The following is a 19,932-nucleotide window of genomic DNA, read 5'->3' as shown; positions in this document are numbered from 1 at the left end:
GCTACCAAAACATATGTCCTATTAATATCTCTGCATGCTAGTAATTATTTGACATGTTTCCTATCATCAGGTTACTGGAGGATGCCAATATGTCCTTGTGCAGCTTCCCCCAATTCCAGATTCAAGATTTGAAGAGTAGTAGCATTGTATTAGTTTAATTAGTTGTGATGTATTATTATTTATTTTGTTATTTGTAAATTTATGTTTTGCATTGTGATGTAACAACAATATTATCTATTTTGTATTTTTATTTATTTTGTTCTTTAATTTATTTTATAAAAAAAAAAACTTTTAGAAAGTGTTTAAATTATTTTTTAAAAAAAATTTGGGCAATTAAACATGATATCAGAATTTGTTTTTTCTTTAAAAAAAAGTGCTATAATTTTTTAAAATTTTTGAAGTCTTTTTTTTAAAAAATATATTAAAAAACCAGGATTAAATTTGGATATAACCTAGATCTATATAGATTTTAAGCCAAAATGCAAAAAATCTGGATATCCAGTTACAATCCGGATATCCAGACTGAATCCGGTTATCCTCCCAGATCGAATTTGAATAAATCTAGACAGATAACCACCCCGATTTTGACATACGGATCTGGATCCGGTTGCACACCTCTAGTACGGACGTAGCAGCATATGTAAGAAGTTATTTTGAATATATACCATATAGAGAGTTGGAAGGAGGGAATGGTACTATGGAGCTAGCTAGCTAGAAGGATTAGTTATTAATATGAAGGTGAGCGCGAGGTTAGTGCTTAACTTAAGATCATGATAATTTGCATCTTCTTTAGCTTGGTGCCACACAAATGCTGCAAAAACAGTACATGACCTTCCATGTAGATACACATTGATCTGCATCTTATTGCATTGGTTTCCGGATTGCATGTATATAATATTATAATATGCTTAGCATAGCACGGCATTTGTTGATTTTCAGGTGCATGTGAAGGGTCATCGTCCACAAACGGGGGAAAGGAAACGTGCAAATTATGTGCAAAAGCTGATCAATGGTGGTCTCATGAGGATTATTGATCTCTACCTCACAGGCGGAGGCCGTGCGCAATAATTAGCTGGACCCCCGAGGGAGTCTCTGCTCTCTTTCAAGGTTCACGATCAGGAGGATTATCATTCTTGTTTTCAATATGGTGGAAGTTGTTCATGAAATATTTAATCTTTGGTTCCCTATTCATGCATGTACACTACAACAAATATGGGCTTTTTTCACGAATTCTTTTTCCATGATATACGATCGTGGCAAATAATAGACTGATGACATGAAAATTGTTTGTGGAAAAAAATACAAGCTTTTTGGCATGAGATCATGTTGGCAAGAAAAACTTTGTGGGAAATGATTTTTTGCCACGAAACAAACGCCTTTTGCGGCGACTATTACTCGCCGCAAATAAACCTACCAAAAATATGTTGCTTTCGTGGGTTATTAGTTTTTGCCACAAGGTAATTAGTTTTTTGTGGCGACATTTTCTTGCCGAAAATAATCTTACCAGAATAATTTTCCTTCTTGTGGGTTATTAGTTTTTTTTGCGACGAGATTGTTATGTTTTGCGGCGACATTTTTCGCCACAAATAGATCAACCTTTTTAAATATGGGTTATTTTTATTTGCGGCGGTGTTATAAGTTATTTCGGCGATAATAATCCGCCGGAAATTCTACTAAAATTAAATCCCCCGCTCGTTTCTTCCTTTCCCCCAAAAAACCCCCCGCGATAGTCTCCTCCCTCTCTCTGTCTCTCTGTCTCTCTCTCGCTCTCCCTGCGACTGTCGAGACTCGAGCCTCTCCTCCCTACTGCGCCAGCGCGAACGGCTCCCCGTGCCGTCGAGCCACCGTGGGTGTTCCCCCTCAGCCCTCCCTCTCGCCGACTCTCTCTCTCTCTCTCTCCCTCTGCCTCTCGGATCCCAACAGATCCGTGCACCTCCGCCGTCTCCAGCCGTGGCCATCACCTCCCTCAGCCGCCCTACGGTTCCGCCAGCTCCACCCCAGCTCCCGCATCTCTCTCCCTCGCACGGTCTCTCTCGCGGGTCTCCACGGCACACGCCCCACGGTTTTCTGATTACAGTGGCCTTCCCCGCCGCCGTGAGCCACCATCTCCGCCTCCAGCCAAGACGCAGGACCACCACGAGCAACCCATGGACGCAGGAGCACCTCCCGGATGCCTCCTTAGCTGTCCAGCCCTTAAGCATGGTAAAAATCCTACCTTTGTGTCTCAAGTGAATTATTTTAGTGTATTTTTGCAGGACAAACTCGTTAATGAGCTATGTTCACTTTTCACATTATATCAATCTATATATGCTTATTCTTGTTTCATGAATCATTAACTTATGTTTACTTCTACGAGTGTTTGTTTAAACATCTTACATCCCTTGTGACTATGTAAATAAATCACATATCGGTTTGGATGTGAACAAAAAGTAGGTGAAAATGAAAAATTAGATCCAATAGCTTCTTATATGACCTCTCATTATTATTATTTTGCTCATCTACTCAATTTGAATATTAATAATACCTCAATTCTAATTTATAGCATTTCTCTTCATCTAAAATTTGTATGCCCCCATGCACCTATATCATTATCTGCAGAACATGATTACGGGTGCTGCACTGGATGGGGGTATTCTTGTTGTATCTGCCCCCGATGGCCCCATGCCGCAGACCAAGGAACATATCCTGCTTGCTCGCCAGGTGAGCATCCTTCTAATGGTGGCTTGTAAATTTGATTTTACTTAAATGCAATGGTTTATAGATTTGAATTTACATGAGGAACTTGAAGTCCAATAATTGGACAGATTTGATTATGTTGAGTGTGCTATGCATGAACAATGGATTGTGTGATAGAGCTTAGTTTAGGAAAGTTATGCATTTTTTCATTGATTAAATAAATTAAAAGTAGTTTAATTATAAACAAATTTTAATTAAATCTAGTTGTTTGGGTTAGTTATAATCTTTCATTGGTTCGGATATAATAATCATAGCCTCTATTAGACTATTTGTTATGATTATTTTTGGCTCAGTCTTTTTTTTTTATTAGACAATTTTTTTTTTTTCTGAAATCTCTTAGCATTTGCCGCGAATGAAACTCATGGCAAATATTTTTTTTTTTTGTTGAAAGTAATTATTTCCCACGATAAAATTTCTTCATAAATAAGTATTTTTGACAAAATACTTTGTGGAAAATATATATTTCCGCCATCTAGTACTATTTGTCACGAAATTTTGTATATTTTTTCCGCCATTGATGTCGTGGAGAAAGATATTCTTTTGTCATGAATTAAATTTTTGGTGAAAAAAAAGCTTACTTCACCTGTTATATGCCACCAAGCTGCCACGGATCAATTTGGTGGAAAAAATCTTTTTGTCACTATGGATATATTTTTTCTGACCATTGTTCCTCTTGACAAAAACTATTATATGTTGTAGTGGTAATCTGAGGTGTGCATGCATGCATGCATGGGTACTGTTTGATAATTCCTAATTAACGTCTAGATGATCAATATTTATACGACTGATCAGGAAGATTGCAGCGGCCAAATCTCTCACAGTGCTGATGAGTAGCAAGAGTACTGGATTATTAGATGATAGATGCTAACGACAAAATCCAGCGCTGGACTTGTACGAATAATATCCTTTTGATCTTTATCTTTAATCGGAAAAAAAAATATATTCATCATCTATTTTTTTATATTCTCATCATTTATGATGTGATATTAAATAATAAATTCACAAATAAAATATAATAAATCATCTTTAATCATCTAATATCATATCATATAATGATAAAAATTAAGATAACGAGTAACATTATTCATTTTTATCGATTTTCCATGACAAAAGCCAATATATATATATATATATATATTTATATATATAATAGATAAACCAGCTAAATATATAATTTTTCTATTCAAATCGTGTAAACTAGCTAGAGATATATATAATTAGATATTGGCCATGACATCTCTGATCTCACTGGTCTACTTTATTATTTCAAAATTTAATTTCTAACAAAAATTTAAATTTTGTAGTGATGTAAAAAGTGTAGAGAGTAAGACTAATCATTTAAATTTTGCAGTGATATTGGTCGTGGGAATGAGATCATTAATACATACACTTAATATAATAACATATATATATTTCATATATACTAGTATATGAAATTATTAAATTTTATCGACTAATTATTATACAAATTATAAAATATACCTATGAAATATATTCACTATATAGACATAACTAATTAGATTACATATTATATATTTAATTATAAAAGTGGTATACTTATATTATTAGCTAATACATATATATACACACATAGGTGTATGTATATATTTATCAATATATGAATGTATTTTAATCGAATCGAGCTAACTAGTCGACTCAAGTATAAACGAATGGGTTTTAACGAGTCTTAGTCAAGTTTTATTAAGTATGTATTATTTATAAATTCAGAAAATATTTATTTTTATAAATATATATATTTTTTTCACGAACTGAGTTGGATTTAAATTGAATTGAACGGACTATATTTACATTAATACGGACAGCAGATTCGGTACTTTGCATTACTTTTTGTTTAATTGTTATTTTTAAATATGCTTTGGACCGTCTGTCTTTGATTATTTTTTAATGCTCTATTACCTATGTTATCGGGGGAATAGATGTTGAGATTATTATCATCATCCACCTGTCAAATTACAGCCAGTGAAAGGATACCACGTTGACCGAACGAAATAATAATATATATATATATATATGTTTGTATATATTTAGAGTTTTAATCGAGTCAAGTTAACTAGTTGACTCGAATATAAACGAGTGGGCTTTAACGAGATTTAATCGAGTTGAGTCTAGTTCTGTCAGATATATATTATTTACAAATCGAACATGTATTTACTTTTACAGATGAATTTTTTTTTACAAATCAAATTCGATTTAAATTTAACCGAACCAATATTAAACAGACTATCAAACAGACCGAATGATTTACAACTCTTCGCACAAAGAGTCTATACTTTGCATTACTTTTTGTTTAATTGTTATTTTTAAATATGCTTTGGACCTTCTGTCTTTTATTATTTTTTAATGCTCTATTACCTATGTTGTCGGGGGAATAGATGTTGAGATTATTATAATAATCCACCTGTCAAATTACAGCCAGTGAAAGGATACCACGTTGACCGAAGAAAATAATAATATATATGAAAAATGTTAGTCTTCTCACACGTTCTTCCTATTGAAATTTATTTGCTGGAATTTTTTTATTTTTTATTTTTAATGATTAAGTAAATAGTTTTTAATAATATTATAATTTTTTTATTTTTTTTAAAATATTTACAAATGTTAAAAAATACATTAAAAAAAAAAATTCATGAGTCGTACGTGCAGCTGAGCACAATGGACTGTCGTTTCTCCCTCTTCTCATGGATCAGACGATTCAGACCAACACATTTGGGTCTGTTAATTTCAACGTACATGTACGTATGTATATACTACTATGTAGATTCTCAGAAGAGTTGTTAAGACTTTATTACCCTCGTCAAATTTTTAAATAAATTTTTTAAAATAAATAATATTATATATAATCATAAAATGTATAAATATCGTATAATTATTTTATAAAAAAATAAAATTTATTATTAAAATTTATTATTTTTTATATAAATTATATATATTTTTTATTTTTTTAAAAATATTTATACAATATTTATATATATTTCTCTTAAATATTTTTTAACAATAATTTCTCTTAAATATAATATATATTATGTGTGATTAAAAATAGAATTAATTATTATTTACAATCCCACGCCTTATATACCTTATCTGGCAAAACGGATTATTAACAAGTAAATCAGTTATTGTCCCAATCCCTACATTAAGGATATGTTTAGTTCTTACTATTATTTTTTATTTTATTATTATTATTTATTTATTTATTTATTATTTATTATTTTTCACTTATTTTTTACTATTATTTAATATTTTATTATTATTTTATTATTATTTTTTTATTATTATTTACAAATATTTATAACATTTCTCACCGCCCAAACGTACCTTAGTCCCGCCGGAGGGAAGCACAAAACCCTCCCCTTCATCTCTAAGCCCTCCATGTCAGCAACGCTGTGCGTCTGTTGTTCCCGGTGATCGAATTGAGATCAACTACAGCAACCACTTTGAGAGGAAGCACGGTGTGTCGCCGAGAGAGGATGACGAAGCTGGTGGCTGGCCGAAATGGAGGAGGCACGATTTTGCTTTGTTTTGTCGAGGAAGAACAGGGGCTTGTGGACATGCCATGGTGGCTGCTTTCGTGGGTGGGGTGGCGGTAGAAATCTCTCGACATTGATGCTTGGTGCAACGGCTGGGTCTTCATGAGGGCCATCTTTTAGTACGACAGGGAGCCGAAGAGAAGCCATGGGGTGCAAAGCCATGGAGACTCGTCGACTTCTCTTGAACGCGGTGGCGCTGCGGGAACGTGGTGGTTGAATCAGAGCTTAAAGCTCCCTAACGCAAACTGCCATGCGTGGGCTCGTGGGGTCTATTGATGCAGCGACGTGGTGCGAGGTGAGTTCACAATGGCTGCGTGACGGTGGGAGGTTTGCTCTGTTTTCTAGTTTTCCATGGAGTGTGGTTGCTTGGGTTACCGTGGGGGATGCTACGGTGGTTCAAAACGCGGGACTGGATGCAGTGTATATAGCAAATTGGAAATGACTTCTTTCTTCAAAACGAGCGTTCCAGCGTGAAGGAAAAAAAAAATTCAATAACATTTATCACGGATAATTAGGGAATCAGGGATGACAGCATTTAAAATTTAAAATGAAGAATAACATTTTTCAACTAATTATATGTAAAATATTTTAAATAATTTTTATTTAAATGATTTATTTATGCTTATCATTTAGTATTTACAGAAATGATAAAATATTTTAATATTCAACTTTCACTTTTTGAAAATTAGATATACTTTGGGATGTAAAAATAATAATAATGACAAATAATATCAAACTATTTTTTTTTAATTACAATTTACATTGCTGAGAACAAAAGCAACTAAAAGTGGGACCTATGAAATTCCACATTGATCTCAAAAAAGACGCCTCACACAAAGAGACAATAAATGCATGAACATAGATCAGATCGCGAAGATTTAACGTGACACGCATTGTTTCTTACGGAATGTGTATGGCTTCTCCGCCCCCCGATGAGGCCGTCTTCTCCCCTTATACTCGCTCTTCGCCTCTCACTCCTTGCTTCCACCGCTCATCCTCATCCTCGTCCTCATCATCTCTCTCTCCCCCTCAATGTCTCCGGCAATGGAAGCCAAAGCGCAACCACAAGAGGAAGCAGCCGCGCCACTCAACGACGACTTCTCCAACGATACAGTTGCTCACAAATCCAGAGTCACCGTTGTGGGTAGCGGTAACTGGGGCAGTGTTGCTGCCAAGCTCATTGCCTCCAACACCCTTAGGCTCGGCTCTTTCCATGGTATTCACGTCCTTCATGCGCTTTCTATTTCTTGCATTTTTTTTTTTATGACTTTATCTGTTTCCAAAGAATGAACGCTCTGATACAGAGACTTCTGATTTCTTTTGCTTTTGCTACTTTTTTCACCGGCCAACCATAAATAGGTACTATTAATGAAAACCCATTTTGAATTCAAACTTTTCCTGTTAAATTCAGATGAGGTGAGGATGTGGGTGTATGAGGAAACATTATCAAGTGGTGAGAAGCTCACAGATGTCATCAACAGTATTAATGTAAACACCTTTTCCCCTGCATAGCATCACCATTAGCTGTGTTTTAGTATTTCTCCATTGTAATTTTTTTTTTCCTTTACAGGAAAATGTGAAGTATCTCCCTGGTATTAAGCTTGGAAAAAATGTTGTTGCAGACCCCGACCTTGAGAATGCAGGTATTTGTTTCTTGCTTTTTGCTGATCAGTGTCCTACACTCGAACTTCTGGTTTATTGTTCTGATGGGGGCACTATGCAGTGAAGGATGCAAACATGTTGGTTTTCGTGACCCCACATCAATTCATGGAGGGAATATGTAAGAAACTTGTAGGGAAAATAAAGGGAGATGTGGAGGCTATTTCCCTCATCAAAGGAATGGAAGTCAAGATGGAAGGCCCATGCATGATCTCTTCTCTCATCTCCCAGCAATTGGGGATTAATTGTTGTGTCCTGATGGGGGCCAACATTGCCAACGAGGTAATTAATATAATTTTCAATTTTTTATTTCATGGCGATTTGCATGCCATCTCATTTGCCATCGGCTTTTCCTAAAACTGAAGGCTACTATGCAGATTGCCGTGGAGAAGTTTAGCGAAGCAACGGTTGGATATAGAGAGAACAGTCAGATTGCAGAGAAATGGGTTCAACTATTTAGTACTCCCTACTTCCTGGTCACGGCTGTGAGTGCCATAGAAACTGTGTCCAATTGATAAACGTTAATTTTGTAAACTACTGCATGTGCAATGGGTATAAAGAACTATAATTTCAATCATTCCAAAACCTTCAAATGAATAAAGGAATTCTATTGGAGTGATCTGTGGTAGATTTTAATATGGCAGGAACATTAGAAGTCAAAATTCCATTTTAGTGTATTGGGATATGAATAAGGCATGATTTGTTCATGAATAGGTCCAAGATGTGGAAGGAGTGGAACTTTGTGGCACCCTGAAAAATGTTGTGGCCTTAGCAGCAGGTTGGTAATAAAACATAGTTCTTTATCTTCTCCATTAAACACACTTTAATAAGTAATAGAGGAATTAATCAGTTATGGAACAGGTTTTGTGGATGGCTTGGAGATGGGGAATAACACAAAGGTGAGTGCAAACAATATTGACTTAGCTAGAAGGTATTTGATCTGTTTTCTCATTTGCTGCTTCAGCTTCACTATTCATCTCGGCTTGGCTGTTTCTTTGCTTAGGCCGCAATCATGAGAATAGGTCTGAGAGAGATGAAGGCATTTTCCAAGCTTCTATTTTCATCTGTCAAGGATACCACCTTTTTTGAGAGCTGTGGTGTAGCTGACCTGATTACAACATGCTGTAAGGAAGCAGCTAGATTCCTTTAATTTTTCTTGCAGCATAGTTTTGCTTTTACTATAACCATATCGTGTATGGCAGTGGGAGGAAGAAACAGAAAAGTTGCAGAAGCTTTTGCAAAGAATGGAGGGAAAAGGTTTATCTTATCAATCTGGTGCATAGTTGTTATTTCGTGAACAAAAAAAACTTACCTGTGACCCTGCTTTCTTGGCTGCAGATCATTTGATGAGCTTGAAGCAGAGATGCTACAGGGTCAGAAATTACAGGTTTTTATATACTAAAAATCAAGCACCTCCTATCCCAGAGAACGAATAAATTTTACTTTGTTGGATTCTGAATACTTCTAGTTTTATTCTACTGATCTGGTTTTCTTTTTCATTGAAGGGCGTCTCAACGGCAAGAGAGGTTTATGAGGTTTTAAGCTACCGTGGATGGCTAGATTGGTTTCCACTTTTTGCAACTGTCCATGAGATCTGCATTTTTCATCTTCCACCATCAGCCATTGTCGAACATAGTGAGCGCACACCAAGATTTTCTCTGTTAGATGGCTCTGCTGCCCAATACTGTTGACAATTCCCTGGATTCAACAAATAGAATTTACAGCAGAAGTTTTCTCCAGTCATGCATCAAGCACGAAAGGATTGCGGATTGAGTTGCAGCATGTCGGGGGAACTTCATGCTGTTTCCGTTGAAGATGATCGGAATTAAGACTCTTGAAGTTCCTATTATGTACCCTTTTTTTTTTTTTTTTTCCACTTTATCTGGTACACTTGTTCCCATTATTGTCTGCATGTCGGCTAAATTATCTAATGTATCAGAATTATAAAAAGATCCTTGTCACTGGAGATTATTAAGCTTATAGGTAAAACTCTCTAATGGGGTGTGATGTATAAAGTTCGTTAATATGTTCTCAAGTACAGCATAAAAAGATCACAATATTCAATTTCTTGAAGACCATTAAAGACAAAGAATCCTTGGTAGGTCCCCAACTATAACACAAACGATCAGGATATGCAATTTCTTGGAGACCTTCGTTCCCCCACCCCATCTCCTGTCCCTTTTCTTCAGTTCCACCTTGCGAAAGCAAGGATCTGGACCACGTACAGTTCCATATACCGAGGATTGCCACGAACACATTAATCGAGGGAGCGAGAGCCCCTGAATCTAGAGCTGCTTGGCCTGCTTTCAGGCGTATTCTATACTTTTGGGTACAGTTGACTGAAGGAAAATCGAGGTTTAATGATTAATATAATGGTTAAAAATTAAAAAATTAAGGAAAATACATTTACAAGCTAAAATGAAAAATGGAATCCCATTGTCAGTAACACCATACCCTTCTCATTTCATACCAAAGTAATATAGAACTGCCATAAGCCAAACTACACAGCTGCAAAACCATGCTTTTAAAATGAACATGAAAAAAAAACCAAATAAATTCCCCACAATACCAAACCCGTGGATGAATTTTACAATTGGTTATAAGAAAAATTACCCAGTTCGTATTCTATCCAGCCGATCAACACTCTTCCGTGCTCTTTCCAGCTGGTGGTCGATGCTTTTCCGAGACTTCTCGTGGCAATCCACGCTCCTCCGAGACCTTTCCACATGGTCAAAAGAGATTCTTAATTTTTCTAGCTTATCAACATTGGTGGACAGATTTTTCAGTTTTTCAGGCCTATCAGTGCTCTGCCTTGGTTTCTCTCTTCGATCAGTGCTCTTCCTTGAAACTTCAAAAAAATCAGTACTCTTTCGAGGCTGCTCAAACTGGTCTGTGCTTCTCCTGGAACTGTATCTTTGGGAAGGAGACTTCTCAACAGTAGAGATAAATTTCTTGAGATGCCTGATGTACTCGGGATAGAGCTCCAAATCACAGTGATTTCCTCCTTTAAGCCATAGTGGTTCATACTTCTCTTTGCACAGTTCCCAGAGTTGCTTACCATGGGAGCAATCAACAACTTCATCTGAAGTCCCCTACAAAAGGATATAAAATAGTCATATTATAAAACAAGTAATTTATTCCAGCATGTGGTATAATTTTCACTTATTTTTTTATAGAAGCATCCCGCAAGCAATCTCCCTCTCTCTGTTGGTGGGAAGCAAGCAATCTACTTATGATTGTAAATAATTACTTAAAAAAGAATGCCCTCGGTTAGGAAAACCCATAACATATTTTATATAGGAGGAATTTAATGAATATAAAGATACTACTACTATTGGCCTTGAATTAGGGATGTTAAAAATGATGAATAAACTTTTTTTTTATAAGTAAAATCATGAATAAACTTTTTCTAGAATCCCAAGCCTTCCAAGCTAACAATGCAAGTTTGTTTCACGCTACCTACAGATAAACTCTCCCTATATTGTGTTAAGCGTGCACTGAATTGAATACACAGTTCCCAGAAATTCAACACATTATCATTCTTCCAAGCTCAAGAACTAAATATAAGAGAGGAAAAAAAAATGGAAGGGAGTCCTGTTATTTTCTGTAATGTTTACAAGTTGCAACTCCAATTATTTTCCCTCCTTGACCTGTTATTTTATGATCACCAGAAGTTTTGTCCAACTCAAAAGCAAAATCCTCTGAGAAATAAAAAGCTAGATACTGTACCGACCATCCAAATAGTAACATAGTACAGAGACTCAATTAGATCATACATAAAGAAAGGTCAACTATGGCCCCTCTATGTGAGCACTTATCCCATAGCCCTCTCACTGAGGTCACTTCTTTTCTATGAACCATACCTAATATAAGACGTCTAAATATTTGTACTACTGCCGTAACAGGTATCTTTTTGTTTGGACTTAGAATTTGAACCCCTTCATGGGCAACAAACAGGTTTAGTACTACTTGTATCAGACTTGATTGAAAATAATTGGACCAGAGTAGAACCTAAGTGGGCAGCAAAAAAGATGAAATTGGTGATGAAATAAGATTTTATAGATGCAACTTGACATTCAGAAGTTAGAAAAAGGAAGTTGTATTCTAAATGCCTCAAGGCCAACAAACAGGTTATCCCATATGAATGTTAAATTCCACCGTTATCAAATTATAGTTTGATAAGACAATATGCAGCATATTAAAGAAGAAATGAAAAGCCGTCTCATATATTTACCATCAATATGATTATGATTTTTAGCCTTGGTGATTATAAAACAGGAAACACTTAGATTAGCATGCTTACATGAATGATTAGAACAGGACAGTTGACCAGTGGGATTTTGTCAATATTCTGCTCTCAAACAACAGAAAACAGTATCATGTTAGATTAAAGAATCCTTGAATGTAACAATCGAACCTAGTAAATACAAAAAGAAAACTGAACAGAATTATATTACCTTGTATATGTCAAACCAGTATGACCGCTTTACAGGATACATGACTCTTAAGCCAGAGAGTATGGGACTATGCAGAACAACAGCTCTTAACTGAGGTAGACGAGCAGCAAGGTCCAAAGTGGGGCCACTTCCAACAGATTGACCATAAAGGATGATATCTTCCTGCTTAGTACCATAGCTTTCTTCAAGACACTTGTATGCAGCGTCAATATCTGAATATGTATTCTGCTCACTAGGCTACAATAAGGAAAATAGATGTGCTTTAAAATGATAATTTCAACATTGACCCAAGTGCCACAACTTACAGAACAAAGTAGTTTTGTAAACAGAAATTTTTTAATTTCCATCAAACCTTTCCAGATGATTGCCCATATCCAGAATAGTCATACCTGCACAAAGTTACCAATTTGTATGAGAAAGCTGCCATCCATTTTTATGCTTTGTCAGGCACTTCGTCTACAGATAAGACACGCTCCTGAAGTTTAAACATATAATAAAGACACCCACACTTAAAAACTCAAGGACCAATCACACCATACTGTACTCGATACTTCAGCATGAGCTTGACTATCCGCATTTGGAAACAAGCACCAGTAAGTGACTACGCAATAAAACATAAAGATATAGTTATAGTTCATTACAGTCACAAAGCACGCAGTCCTCATTCTAAACCGAAGGGGAGGGGGGAGGGAGTGTTCTATTTGGAAACAAGCACGTATTCACTTCGGATGGGGAAAAAGGTAGATCAAACGACAAAAATTCAGCATAAAAACTAATTTGAGTTTTTTGTAAAATGGATTTATATGTCCATGAAGCAACTCAAATTATATAATCTTCCGTCCCAATAAAATCTTGGAGCTAAATTAAATCACGCTAAAACTATAAATAACCGACCGAATCTCCATTTTCAGTTAATTGTAGACAATCCGAGCTTAACACACAGTACTCCCCGCTCATAGAACCAAGGCACAGACAACCAAAACCACCCACAAACAACATCTTAATAACAACAACTATAAAAAAAAAAAAAAAAAAAACAATGAGCCCAACTCAAAAATCAGAAAGACCACAGAAGAAAGCTCAAAATTTCCACCACGCAGATGCCAAAACTAACTAAAAACGAGAAAAAAAAGCACCAAAAAGTTCAAATCTTGCACGAAAGACAGAAAAAAGACGGAAGCTAAATTCGAGTACCCCATGAGATTGACGCGGAGGTGGATGCTCAACTCAATGAAGAGCTCGTACATCTGACCCAGATCGGCGGCATTGCCGTGAGAGTAGAGAAGAGTAGAGGTGGCCATGGGGTGTCGAATGTAGATGGCGACAATCTCGGTGCCCCGACGGGTCGGCAATTTGAGAACCTCGACGTTTTCACGGTGGGGAAACGGACTGAGAAGCAGGAGACCCGTGAGCTCATCCTTGACCAGCTTGTATGAAGGTGGGTTCGGCGGGAAGAAGGCGAACTTGGCCGCCATGGACGACGTCACCCCACCCATCTCTCTCCCCCTCTGCCTCTACCTCTGCTTCTGCGAATTTCTAATCTTCGCTTCTCAATTTCTCTGTTATAGTATTCAGAATTGGTTGAAATGGACATTCATTCCACTTCTCATTCCGCTTTTACTACTCTTGCCTTTTATTTTTACATGGGTCAATAAGCATATACAATGATGGCTATGGTAGGGTCAAGCAGAGATTATCACAGTAGAAATATTTTTATTTATTTACTAAAAAAAAATAAAAGAAGAAGAAGATACAGCACAAAGTTTTCTATTAATTATTATTGGTAAAATAGGTACCTTTTGAACCCAACATGTGGATAAAAGTAACTTGTCTTCAACACATAGACATTGATTTGATTCCTTTCTCCTTTTTTTTATTTTTTGTAGTTTTCTTTTCAAAATATAATAGTTAGATCTTAATGGGTTTGATTCATTTGACTCCATTATTTTAATTTATTTTCTAAAATATCATTTTACTTTGCCCACTATTTTCAAATATAAACTGTTCCACCAATCTCTTCAAGGAGCATTTCTGGTTTTCCATCACCCTTCTTTGGTCCCATGCTACTTTATATATTTATATTGACCTCTCCTACCTAACTCCATATAGAACTGAATAGTGAATGCTTACTATATTTTGTCCAAGAAAAGAAAACAAAAAAAGTTTAATTACAAAAATAGTATCTCTTTTTTACAGGTTTGTCAATCAGAAATGTTTTATTCATAAAATAATTTCATAAAAACAATCTAACAAACTAACGTAATTGATATGGTATGTGAGATTGTAAAATTATTTTTATTATAAAATAAATATAATAAATCATATAAAGAAACATCACTTTATAATTTTACTTTTATAAAATTTATTTGTGGATATAACACTTCTCTTGTATTTTTCTATCTTAACTTTATCTTTTTTCCACTGAATTTATTATTTATTTCAACTAGAAATTTCTATAAAAATTTAACTAAATCATTTAATGAAAAATATGAAGATTATGTCGGGTAGCTACTTAGCTACGTTTGGATGCTGAGATTTCCAGATGATTTGAGTTGATCTGGGAATAGTAATGTTTTGTGAGTCTCATTGAGAAGTGTTTGAATATAAATAGGTTGAAATATATATTTGAATGTATGAAATAAATTGAGAGAGTTAATTTTTATGAAAAGTTAAAAAAATAATATGTTCTATCAATATTAATTTAAAATGAATTGAAGTAATATTGACATCCAAACATGGACTACCTTTTCAATTGTTTTACTAATTCTTTAATAAAAGTGTGAATGGAGTTTATTGAAAAAAAATAATTATAAAGTGAAATAATAATATTAAAAAATGCTATCAATTAATTAAAGGATAATCGTGAGAAAATCCAATGATTGTGAAAGAACAAACATTGCACTATTGACAGACCGCGTAGAGGAACCTCAACGGATGTTAACAAGCCCTGTTAATAATAATAATAATAATAATAATAATAATAATAATAATAATAATAAAAACTAGTATCTTATTGGGGTTTAATAATTCTAGATCCAAGAATATTCTATTGTAATTATAAAGGGGTTCATGTGAATATTTTTTATGGCAATTTGCAGATTTAGGGATTAGGATTGGCCAGCTGGTAATATATGCAACTAGGGCTGATATCGGTCCGGTCCGGTCCGGTCCGGTCTTGGGCCATAATGTGAACCGGACCGGACCTATTCGGTCTACATTTTCTCCACCCTGGACCGGACCGACTCACATATAGGTCTGGTCCGGTCCAGTCCATTTCGGTCCGGTCCGGTCCAGGGTCGGTCCAGTCGGTCTGGACATGCCTAAAATGGGCCATTCAGCCCATCTAAATGTGATTTTTTTTTTGTCCAATTTCAATTATTTTCGGCCCATTTCAAATTTGGTATATTTTTTTAACTAAAACTATTTAAAAAACTTGATTTTGAAAAATACAATGATAAAAAAAAAGTTAAAAGTTAAAACTAATCTATATAAAATAAAAAAAACCCAAAAAAAAAAATAATAATAATATAGATTTTGCCAAGGATTGCTACCCACTGATTTTGTATGTTAATATATATGAAGTATCAACAAAAAATAATAATAATACAGATTTTGCCAAGGATTACTATACTAATACTATATATTATATAATAATACATTAGTAATTTAGTACTAGACTATTAGTATATTTTTTTCTAATACCATATTAGAGTCTATTACTATACTAATAGTATATATTATATAATAATACATTAGTAATTTAGTACTAGAAGTAGACTATTAGTATATTTTTTTCTAATACCATATTAGAGTCTATTACTATACTAATACTATTATACTATATATTATATAATAATACATTAGTAATTTAGTACTAGACTATTAGTATATTTTTTTCTAATACCATATTAGAGTCTATTACTATACTAATACTATATATTATATAATAATACATTAATACTATAAACTTATAGTGATTAGTTATTATCAATCATGATCAATATAAGTTATAACTTATAACTATATAATAGATTAATAGTATTAGTATTGGACTATTAGTAATATAGTATAGGCTATAGCTATATGTTAGTAATATACTAATATTAGTTATAGTGATTTAGTATAAGTTATAACTATATTACTATAACTATAAGTCTATAAGTCTATAACTATTAACTATTGTCTTAGACTCTTACTCTATGTTAGACTATTACTAATTTACTAATATACTATTAGTATATATTTTTATTAATACCATATTAGACTTTAGAGTCTAGAAGTAGACTCTAGACTATTAATATAATACTTGTATTAGTATAAATATTAATAATTTAGTATTACTATAAAATTATAAATATTACTATTAGTATAAACTTATAAATGTGTATTAGTTAATAATTACTTAATGATGAATTAGTGATAGGATTAGGTTAATTAGTCAAATGAAAATTATATACTTAATATATATAAATTATTAAATTATATATATATATATTTAATTCGGTCCGGTCCGGTCCGAAAACCAGCCGGACAGTGGACCGGACCGAATTAATTCGGTCCTCTTATTTTTGGACCGGACCGGACCGGAACAACTCTCGGTCCGGTCCGGTCCGGACCGAATTGGCCGGTCCGGTCGGTTTTCCCGGTCCGGACCGCCCGATTATCACCCCTATATGCTACCAAGGACGGTTTTGTACCCCCCGAATTCAGTCAATTCTCGGCAAGGTTTTGGGTTTTTCTTGGACGTTTCTCTAATTAAAAAATAGTATGTTTATTACCAAAGTAATACTATATATAGTTGTAAAATATATAAATACCATACAATCGTTTTAAAAAAGAATAAAATCTATTATTAAAAAATTAATTTTTTTCATGTAAATTAGTATTTATTTACTTTTTTTAAAATAATTACGAGACGCTTGCACAATACAACTATCATTTCTCTTATTACAAAATTTAAGTTTACTATAAAAGTATTGTAAACTTTATGTGATTGACAATACATTATAAATATAGAAAATAATAATTCAATTTTTGTTAATATTAAATTTTAATTGATGACACATCAATTTATAAATAAAAATATTTTTCTATCAATAAATAAGAATTTTTTTATGAGAAAAAAGAAAAAGAAAAAAAGAAATGGTCATAGAGTTAGTTCAGTATGGGGAAGTCCCTTTTGACCTTTAACGGTCGGGCTTCATACAAAAAAAGCCTCGAAAGTATTGAATTTGATATCTGATTATGTTGAGGATTGTAAGTGGGATCTTATATTGTTGGGAAGTGACAATTTTTTGTTTTATATAATGATTTTAATATAACTCAAATTGTATCATTAACTTGATTTAAAAAAAAAAATTATATGATTAACAAATGAATAACCATCTCATGCAGCGTTACAAATAGTATCAAAATCTATCTCAACTAGAGATGTGGGATTCGAGTCATGATGTAAAGACTCAAATCAAGATGTCGAGCATTTAAATAAGAAAATATCACATCCAAAAGAAGCTGAAGTGATAAAAAGACATATTTTGCCAACAAAGGATATCACTCTACCTTCACTTCATTCACTTGTAGCTGAGTTTGATTCACTGATATGTATCTATCCCTCTCTCACTCTTATCTTTTAGAGTTGTAATCTCTAGATAATCTAAATTCACCTGTACCTGCCACTCAAAACCACGGAATGATAGCAAAAACTGGAAGATCCGTAAACATGGTACACGAACATATGCAAACCAACATGATTGGGACCTTATTTGATGATTTCTAGACCAAATGCAGCAGATAACAAAAGATTTGTTTCGAATGAACTCACATCACCAACTTTTCTCATACTTGGAAACCCAAGACAGCACCCAAGAAAACTGAAAAAGTTCACGAGAGAGGAATAAAATATGCTTAGCACACATTATATTGTCATTCTGTCCAAACTAATCGCGTTGATTTTCTGGTCTACCAATATCATGTAGGACCATAAATGCAACAAACCATGATAATAGCCACACCTGATGGACCCTAATTTCAGGACTGTGCTTGGAATCAAGGTCTCATGACAAGCACTAATCTTATGGGTGAAAACTGACTAAATGGCAACTAGTGTACTTAAAAAAAAAAAGGATGACTATGAATATGGCCAGTGATTGAATAAAGGGATGTTTGTGTAATCACATGGTCCATAAAATTAATTAGATGAAAAGAGAGAGGTGGTGGGTCTCACTCACCTTAACTCTATCTTCTTGTTATTGGATTGCATGATGAGACATGTCCCTTGCCCGCAGCAAAACTGTTGCAAATTCCTCACCTGATATGCATTCTAATTTTTGGGTGGTTCCCATGCTTCTGTTTTCCCAAAGTAAATAACAGAAATACATCCAACCACAGCAAGGGAAAACCATGAGAAGGTTTTACTAATTCTGGGTACATCTCAGAAAACTGAACTCTTTCTTGTTCCAAATAACAAGTATTCTGTGAATCTTCTGTAGAGAATGTGTGCTTTAAGAGAGTATTGTGCGTATCTACTGTAAATATGTGTCGTACTGTTACCAAATATTTAGCACCCATAGATGGGGTGCTCTAACACGAGGATGAAAGGTTAAAAACTTCAAATCTCTGTGCCATAATAAACTGGCGAATTTCACTTATAACCTAAGACCTTACTCCCTGTGCCTTGTTCAGTTTAATATGGCAGGAGCACCCAAATTTTAAGGGTGGTAGTTAGTGCTGTGGTGCTGGTCAGCACTGAGCAGGCTATTTTGACTCGGTCAGGAAGAAGGGCTTCCATCCATCAAGATTGCTGGTGCCACAAACGATGAAAACATGAGCAGCCAAGCGCATAAAGACAAGTCTTGGGTGATGTTACATGAAGCGTTTGGATTATCTTCTACCACAATTGCCACACACATCCTGAACAAACATATCTTCCAGGTATATTGATGCAGTCTAAGATTGGTTACTATATCCAAAGAAAAAGTGAGAGAGAATTGGCGCGGGGGGAGCAGTAAAAAAGGAAAACAAACAGGAAGAATAAATCGACTGGGATCATGGTTGTCATCCATATAGCTCAACTACGATTGCTCTGGAGTAAATAAACAATCTCAACTCCCAAAGCTAAAAAAGAAGAAATTCCCTGGGACTCACCTTGATGCTCTAAAATCCAGATGTGCGAGGAATGAGATCACAAGTATTTTTGGCAGTGCTGATAATGCCAAACAATGAGAGACATAAGCCAAATGTTAAAAAATTCCCATTGCATACAAGAAGAGAATCATAAAACTCAAGCTTTACTGAATATTATTAAAGACATGGGTAAAAAGAAAATGAGGCAGAGGAAAAAAAGACAAAAATATGCAGTCACACAACTATGAGAAATGGTTTATGAGAAATACTTGTAAGCAACATGGTTGGAGTACATTCACTATGATAGAATACGAAAAATCTCAAATGGTTAAAAACTTTCATATAGAGCAAAAGGGGCAGTAGAGTAAATTGATCCGCCGTGATTCAACATCTTTGTCCAAGCTTTGGTA

The 19,932-nt window shown here is 34.4% G+C and overlaps 2 protein-coding genes across 2 annotated transcripts; one reads left to right on the top strand and one right to left on the bottom strand.

Annotated features, from left to right (window-relative positions):
• Positions 1-7,201: 7,201 nt before the first annotated feature.
• On the top strand, positions 7,202-9,887 carry LOC108986233 (glycerol-3-phosphate dehydrogenase [NAD(+)]-like). Its single transcript, XM_018958790.2, has 11 exons — positions 7,202-7,500; positions 7,696-7,772; positions 7,855-7,927; positions 8,008-8,225; positions 8,321-8,428; positions 8,658-8,721; positions 8,805-8,842; positions 8,947-9,067; positions 9,146-9,200; positions 9,282-9,330; positions 9,449-9,887. The coding sequence occupies exons 1-11, from the start codon at positions 7,317-7,319 to the stop codon at positions 9,632-9,634; spliced, it is 1,173 nt and encodes a 390-aa protein (XP_018814335.1). The 5' UTR covers positions 7,202-7,316; the 3' UTR covers positions 9,635-9,887.
• Positions 9,888-10,158: 271 nt separating this feature from the next.
• LOC108986234 (alpha/beta hydrolase domain-containing protein 17B-like) lies at positions 10,159-14,001 on the bottom strand. The gene is made up of 6 exons (XM_018958792.2): positions 13,595-14,001; positions 12,753-12,789; positions 12,401-12,637; positions 12,247-12,294; positions 10,557-11,035; positions 10,159-10,282 (listed from the first exon to the last, which is right to left on the bottom strand). Exons 1-6 carry the CDS (start codon positions 13,894-13,896, stop codon positions 10,261-10,263), a joined length of 1,125 nt encoding a protein of 374 aa, XP_018814337.1. The 5' UTR covers positions 13,897-14,001; the 3' UTR covers positions 10,159-10,260.
• Between the last annotated feature and the right edge of the window lie 5,931 nt (positions 14,002-19,932).

Source organism: Juglans regia, chromosome 10, assembly GCF_001411555.2.
Source record: "Juglans regia cultivar Chandler chromosome 10, Walnut 2.0, whole genome shotgun sequence".
Taxonomy (NCBI): domain Eukaryota; kingdom Viridiplantae; phylum Streptophyta; class Magnoliopsida; order Fagales; family Juglandaceae; genus Juglans; species Juglans regia.
The sequence above is the reverse complement of the archived record's forward strand: the minus strand, read 5'-3'. Positions and strand labels throughout refer to the sequence as shown.

Excerpts from the sequence above, each read along its gene's own strand:
- LOC108986233 (XM_018958790.2), top strand. The coding sequence starts at position 7,317 with ATGTCTCCGGCAATGGAAGCCAAAGCGCAACCACAAGAGGAAGCAGCC. Across the intron at positions 7,501-7,695 it reads TAGGCTCGGCTCTTTCCATG|ATGAGGTGAGGATGTGGGTG; the intron begins GTATTCACGTCC and ends TGTTAAATTCAG. Across the intron at positions 7,773-7,854 it reads ATGTCATCAACAGTATTAAT|GAAAATGTGAAGTATCTCCC; the intron begins GTAAACACCTTT and ends TTTCCTTTACAG.
- LOC108986234 (XM_018958792.2), bottom strand. The coding sequence starts at position 13,896 with ATGGGTGGGGTGACGTCGTCCATGGCGGCCAAGTTCGCCTTCTTCCCG. Across the intron at positions 12,638-12,752 it reads ATGGGCAATCATCTGGAAAG|CCTAGTGAGCAGAATACATA; the intron begins GTTTGATGGAAA and ends TCCTTATTGTAG. Across the intron at positions 10,283-10,556 it reads CTGGATAGAATACGAACTGG|TCAACTGTACCCAAAAGTAT; the intron begins GTAATTTTTCTT and ends ATTTTCCTTCAG.